This window comes from Clupea harengus, chromosome 19 (assembly GCF_900700415.2).
Source record: "Clupea harengus chromosome 19, Ch_v2.0.2, whole genome shotgun sequence".
Lineage (NCBI taxonomy): Eukaryota > Metazoa > Chordata > Actinopteri > Clupeiformes > Clupeidae > Clupea > Clupea harengus.
In genome coordinates, this window is record NC_045170.1 from 2,846,050 (window position 1) to 2,853,125 (window position 7,076).

A 7,076-nucleotide genomic window follows, 5' to 3' on the forward strand; every position below is an offset into this window, starting at 1 on the left:
ATTTCAATAACCACATCAGTTATGCTTCACTGCGCCAGTCGTCTGCTTGCGCATCTTTGAGTTTGTTTGTGTTTATGTTTATGTTGTGTGTGTATTTTTTCCTCTCCTGTTGCAGCAGCTTCCCAGATTGTCTTGACACTTTATCTATAATTCATATGAACTTGAATCAGAAGAACCAAGGTGGGATGAGTGAATCGGGCTTTACACAACTCTCTTTAAAAATGGATACAGTTTAGCCTACTCTATAACTTGTGTCTTTTGGGGACAATCATGGCGCACTCTGATTTTACCTTTATAGCAAATGTGTAAAGTAGAACGATGATGAGGCTTTTTAGACGATGTGGTGTGGCTTCGACAGTTTAGACTAAAAGTGCAGACATATGTCAGCATTGCAATAAAAATATACACTGAAGCAATCGGCCAATTCTTATTGACATTGCAGATTAAGATAATTAAATATCACTTAACCTGTTCCCTGTTTGCAAGGAATAGGTTAAACTCGTTATCAAGGACCTGATTGTCGTCATCATAACAGAATAGCTTAAACACTGAAAAATGAATTCAATAATTTTCACAACATTTAATTTACAGGCACCACAGTTCGATTGGTAGGCTATTAATCCCTGCCCCGACTAAATAACGGTTCACGAAATGTCACACTCCAGCACCTCACATTGCACATCCAACAATCATCACGAGGCATTCATGCAGACGTTCCACGACCGTCTACCTCCCCGCCAACCGTTCGTTCGTTCTGAAGTGAAGAGGACGCATAGTGTCAACCAGAGGGGAATCGGATCTTTCGGCTATGCCCATATTTCGGCTGACATGTCCGTTATGTGTACCATGCAGAGTCAACACATGTGCCACTTGACATCATCATCCTATCAACTTTAATTCTGACAGGGGTTACAGTAGGCAGAGTAAACGTTGGCGATCTTTAGGATACTGGTTTAAAAAGTGTGTCCCTACCATATGGTACAGTCCGTCGGAGAGTCAAAGACCATCCCGCATAGACATTCTTCAAGCAGTCTTGCTGCGATGGGCTTGTCCGTGGACGTGGCCCCTCACTACGGTTTTGTTTTTCAAAGCGGTTTTTAAACTGCACATTTTGTAAAGTAGTGTCGCTTTCGACGACGGGTGTCTTAGCTCCAGAACTATTCATTTACCAAGACTGCCGTTTGTTTAACAGGAAACTTATTTTATGTTGACGTTTTTGCAGTCATTAGGCTACCTCTGCTGGGTGTGTTGAAGTGAGTAATCTTGGGAGTTGCTTCTCCTCTGCGCGAGTTTAGTGAAGGAATGACTAAATCTGGAAAAGGACACCGAGGCGTCTGAATGGAGAAAATGGAGAACAAAGATCTCGAGATCAATTTCGAAGAAAAACTAACACTGTCGGACAAAGGTAGGTTGTGTCAAATTAAATTCAAACGTGGTCTTCACAGGGATTGTCATATCGACATTTTGTAATAGTCATATACGCTAAATCATTACGAGTTAGGATTTGTTCGATGATCTATTGGATGTCAGCTTGTTGAAAAACATGCTGTAGTTAAATGAAAACGTGGCCAAACAACGTTTTTTTTTTGTACTTGAGTCTTACGACGTGCTACCCTGTTGTTACATCGCGTAGGCTACATATAAACCGATTGTCAAACATTGACACATACAATGTCATCAATCTCATTTTCATTATTGCTGAGGAAAGGCTTGCCGGCGTCTGAGGAAAATTACGCGCAATCTCGGACCCCGATGCGCATTTCTCACGGCACAGTAATTTGGCTTGTAGTGATGCTGTAGGAGGTAACACAGACCAGTTCATGTACCAGATGTGGACGTTTTCTGTCGTGACACCTTGATTTTACGGCCCCCACCCCCAGCTCAATACATCATAACGAACAGGAGCGGAACTGCCGGTAGAACGCCAGGTCTTCCGAAATGCTTATGTATTCCCGCGTTATGAGCCGTTTACACCAAACGCTGTGCGTGGGCAGTTTGAAATACACCTCTGTAACCAGTGTAGCCTACCTCTTTTCATCACATTACACCAGCACTACACCTTGATATATTTTTTCATGTTTTCCATCAGATGCGTTTTCCCCCCTCATGTCATAGACCTGCCCCCACTATGCAGCCAACAAATCTAGTGTTGAACCAAACAGTACCAGCGGATTTAACAAAGTGCAGATCTTAAAGTTAAAGTTGCATTTGATTTCGGGTGTCAAGAAGGTATATATCTACAATGCAACCGTTTAAAGACAGTTTACAAATATCCTTGTGCACTAATTGGATCTTGAAATGGCAATGCTGATATTCTTGTAATTGGGGAGGGGGGGGGGGTTGTTGCATTTCTGCATTTCTCAAGCCCGGAAGGCATTCCAGTCTCCCGAGTCTGAGATGCAACATGCGCAGAATGTGCTCGGAAGACTTGGGAACATCATCTTTTATTGTTCCTAAAGAATTACGCCATTATTGGTTGTTTATAAGCATTCTTGTTTCCATCAACAACAAAAAATGCAGAGTGCACCATTGATAGAACCCCAATAGCAGCCAGCCTGTTCGCCACCGAAATGTGACAGAACGCCAGTGACTGTGCTTGTGCTTGTGATAGTAATAAAGGAAGGTCGTTATTTCCCAGATCTCACTGAGAGATAACTATAGGCCATGTATTTGGTGTTTGTTTATGCTATAGGGTGCCAAGCTCTGCCGCCATGCCAGAAATCTGCATGGAAAAAAACCATCACATCAGTGACCTAGTTTTTAGGCATCAAGTGTATCAGTTGGTGTGAAGTCTTGTGTGTTACTTGAGGTGTAACACTACCTTGACTGCGTCTTCGGCTTGATAGGCTTGGAATATGTGGTTTGGCCTTGTGTCACTATGGTCTATGGATTTGAATTGCAAGCTACCTTCAACCTATGAGATGTACTGTATGATTGTTTTAAAATTGCAATGTAGTTTTCATTGTCCTATTGTGCTAAAAATTGTAATATACTTATATCAGAAAGACATATGACCCCCCCCCCCAGCAATGGCTGATGGGTAATGAATAACTGAGAGAATGCTGGTAGCCTGTATCATTACAAACATACTGTGCCGTGACGGTACAGTATGGGGTTTTAAATGGTGGGCCTTCAGTGCAGGTGATGCTATTGTGTTCTGTGTTCTGTGTTCTGTGTTCTGTGTTCTGTGTTCCGTGTTCCGTCAAAGACCCATTGTTTAAAGGGAACACAGAAGAGCTGCATTCCTTTCCCATGACTCACCATGGGGAGAGGAGTCCCCCTGTGCAGTAATTACGTCTGTCTGTGCGGCAGCCAACACTGCTTACTCTTCCAAGGAGATGTAGAACGTCTCACGGTTTACCCTTCCAAGGAGGTATAGAACGTCTCGTGTCTATTCTGTCAGACGTGTGTTGGATAGGTGGGTTAGGTAGGGGGTCTTGGTCCTCAGCCATTTCCTAAAGTTAATTTGCGTCGTCCTTTGACCTACTGACAGGGTACTCTGTGAGGAGGAAATGTTTATGTCCAAGATCCTGACTGCCCATTGAGCTTCAGGATCCACAGCAGGGAAGGACGAGTCCAAGTGTCTTCTCTTGAGCTTCAGGATCCACAGCAGGGAATTGTGGGAAGTGTCATCTCTTTGACAACATTAGATGCTTTGTTGCAAGAGTTGTGGGCTGAAAAAAAAAAAAATCCCCAGCGCAGGCCAAGATCTGACATGTTCAAAGAGATGTTGTTCGTCTCTCTTTACAACGGGAGGCTTGGGAGCTCCCTTCAAAGACAGTGTCCCCCCCCCCCCCCCCTTTTGATCTCCCATTGGTACCATATATTTAAGATTGCTTGTAGGTGCATTTATGAGGAATTATGAAATTCAAAAGATTTGAGTTTATCTCATAAGTGTTGTTAATGTGCCAGTATAAGATGTGGTTAGCGCATTATACATGTCTTTAAAAGCAGATGTTTGAGTCGCAGTCCTAGCTCTTCTGTTCAAGCAGTCGTGAGATGAAAATGATAACCTTCCCAGGCGCTCCTCTCATCTTGGTTCAGTATTCCTGGCTGCGGTTCAACATCATGTGAAAGGGGAAACAAGGATCCTGTGCCTCTTCCTGATGCACTCTGTTTCTGAAATGCTTCTGTGAGAACCTCTTCTATGCCTCCGTAAAGAGTTATGTAAGCAAAGCCAGCAGTTCTTGCCAATTTTGGCCAGGCCTATACACCTTAACAGGCTTACAACATTTCTAAATTCCTGGTAGCCCTACCCTGGCAGACATTATTCAGATTGTGGGTGTCCAAAATGAATTAGACTAGCCCAAACATAGATATATTTGAGAAAGCAGTAGAATCATTTAAATTCACAAAAAAAAAAAATGAAAAAAAAATTATAAATAATTATTGTAGTTATAAATGTAAAAACAAGTCACACACACGTTAATGCAAACAACTAAAGACATCTAAAGAAGGCCTATAACTTACAGGCTATACAGATATTCTCTTTATTCAGTTGAAATTGCAAATAGCATATTTTGCTCATCCTTAGTTCCTCTGCTTGCTGTGTTGCTCATCTGTTTTTAAATATTCAGTTAAAAAGAAATGTTGCCAACTTGATGGTGTATTGATTAATGGTGTATTGATTAATGGCGTATTGTCACTTAAAGATATTTGGCTTAGGCTACATTCTCATGTTTTTAGTTTTTGCCAAGATGATGAGTGGGAGGGCCTTTTCTTTGCTTGTGTATGGTTGGGACATACTGTAGTTAAAGTGAAGAGAACCTGATCAATTACTGCAAAACAATGTCCACTAAACGAAATGGTGCCGTGTCTTTGTTGGGTTTAGGAGTGCTACAAGTCCTGCTGACAGATCAGATGAGACGCTAAAGTTAGAGATCAGATGAGACGCTAAAGTTCCATCTGAAGCAGGAGAGATCAGATGAGACGCTAAAGTTCCATCTGAAGCAGGAGAGATCAGATGAGACGCTAAAGTTCCATCTGAAGCAGGAGAGATCAGATGAGACGCTAAAGTTCCATCTGAAGCAGGGGAGATCAGATGAGACGCTAAAGTTCCATCTGAAGCAGGAGAGATCAGATGAGACGCTAAAGTTAGAGATCAGATGAGATGCTAAAGTTCCATCTGAAGCAGGAGAGATCAGATGAGACGCTAAAGTTAGAGATCAGATGAGACGCTAAAGTTCCATCTGAAGCAGGAGGGATCAGATGAGACGCTAAAGTTCCATCTGAAGCAGGAGAGATCAGATGAGACGCTAAAGTTCCATCTGAAGCAGGAGAGATCAGATGAGACGCTAAAGTTCCATCTGAAGCAGGAGAGATCAGATGAGACGCTAAAGTTCCATCTGAAGCAGGAGAGATCAGATGAGACGCTAAAGTTCCATCTGAAGCAGGAGAGATCAGATGAGACGCTAAAGTTCCATCTGAAGCAGGAGAGATCAGATGAGACGCTAAAGTTCCATCTGAAGCAGGAGAGGCTGATTGGCTCACTGCAGCAGTCACGGGAATTCCAATATTCCAGTTCAGTTTCCAATGCAGCCTGTGGAGTGGGAAGGATGTAAATGGTCCTTTTCCGACATCTCTTGACTTCCTTCTCGTTCTGTAAAAGTAACACAGGGGAGTGGAGGGCACAAAGGAAGGGGAACCGGACGTGCATGTGGTCAGACACGATTGGCGCTCCAGAAAATCAGAAAGTACACACGACTCTGGCTCCACGCGACTCGAGGGCTGCCAGACTAAAGTACGTCCCAACGTAAAACTCAGCTGAAATATGGCCTGAGAGCACCAGGCGAATCACATAATAACAGAGTGTAATTATAACACAGTGAGGAGTTAGTTAATGAGGACACCAGTAGCACAGTGTTTGTGTGTGTGTGTGTGTGTGTGTGTGTGTGTGTGTGTGTGTGTGTGTTAGCAGCCTTCCGCCCTCCAGCAGAACGCCATGTCTGTAGCTTGTGGGTGAGGCATGCTCGCGTTATATAACAACATCTACGGTTCCTGAAATGCCTTTGTGTTTTTTTTTGTTGTTTTTTTAAACATGAAAATAATTGGACGTCCAGGTCATTTCAGGGTTTCGTGTGATCAGTTGATGTAGGGGGAAATAAAGAGGTCATGGCTTGAAGAGGGGCGAGAGAGAGGTGGTGGGAAACTGTACAATGTGTGTCATTGTCCTGTGCTCCACTTCAAAATGTTAATCACCACCACTTGCGTGCATATTTATGCAGATTCATGGCTAATTGCGTATGTCATTAGGCACTAAATTATCATTCTTTTAGGACGGAGGCAATTTCATGCCCGTGGAGTTAACACGGTGATACTGCGACAAATGTCTGCAGGAGATAACCTATATTTCACAAACATCAAAGCTTTTATTTTTTATTTTCTGTGAACCCTGTTGAGTCAGGACAGACCTGTGTTGTACAGTAATACTGATGCACCGATGGGAATAAGCGGCTCGACAGATTGTGCTTGTGCTGTTGGCTGGGGCGGAGCTTTTTGTTTGTTTTTAAACTGGTCCTGTGTCGTTGAGTTTGGTGGTTTCTGACAGAACACCAGATTCAGCATGTTGATCTGCCTTCTGCTCTTGGCGAATAGGCTTTTGGACGAAAGACAAAAGACTTCTTCTTTTTTTTTCCCTACTCTTATGAGAGTGATTTTGCATGCCTTCAGAGTCAGTACAGTGTCCTCGGCCTAATGCAGGGACAGGCATTCTCACCAAGCGTTTCATTAAACATAAATATTTATCATTCCTGTTAGATTTACTATATGTTGAATATATTGTTTCATTACACATAGATATTTATCATTCCTGGTAGATTTACTATATGTTGAATATATTGTTTCATTAAACATAAATATTTATCATTCCTGTTAGATTTACTATATGTTGAATATATTGTTTCATTAAACATATATATTTATCATTCCTGTTAGATTTACTATCTAAAATTTAAGATCTAAGATCTTTTGTTATTATATTTTGTTTGTTTTGTTATATAGTGTTTTGGCCCTCCCTGTAGACTGCCACAGCAGAGGAGCTCATTGAAAAGGAAAGAGCTGAACGTTTTGTTCAGCAT

General features: G+C 42.2%; 1 protein-coding gene across 4 annotated transcripts in view; it reads left to right on the plus strand.

The window, feature by feature from the left end:
* Nucleotides 1–645: 645 nt before the first annotated feature.
* LOC105890388 (MAP7 domain-containing protein 1-like) overlaps nt 646–7,076 on the plus strand; it is a 57,830-nt gene continuing 51,399 nt past the window's right edge. Inside the window, exon 1 of one of the 4 annotated variants that reach the window (XM_031585907.2) lies at nt 646–1,405. In XM_031585907.2, the coding sequence (XP_031441767.1) occupies nt 1,339–1,405 (67 nt within the window). In that variant the 5' untranslated portion in view covers nt 646–1,338. The remainder of the gene's footprint in view (nt 1,406–7,076) is intronic. The other 3 variants (XM_031585908.2, XM_012816412.3, XM_012816413.3) reach the window with 3 other exon arrangements.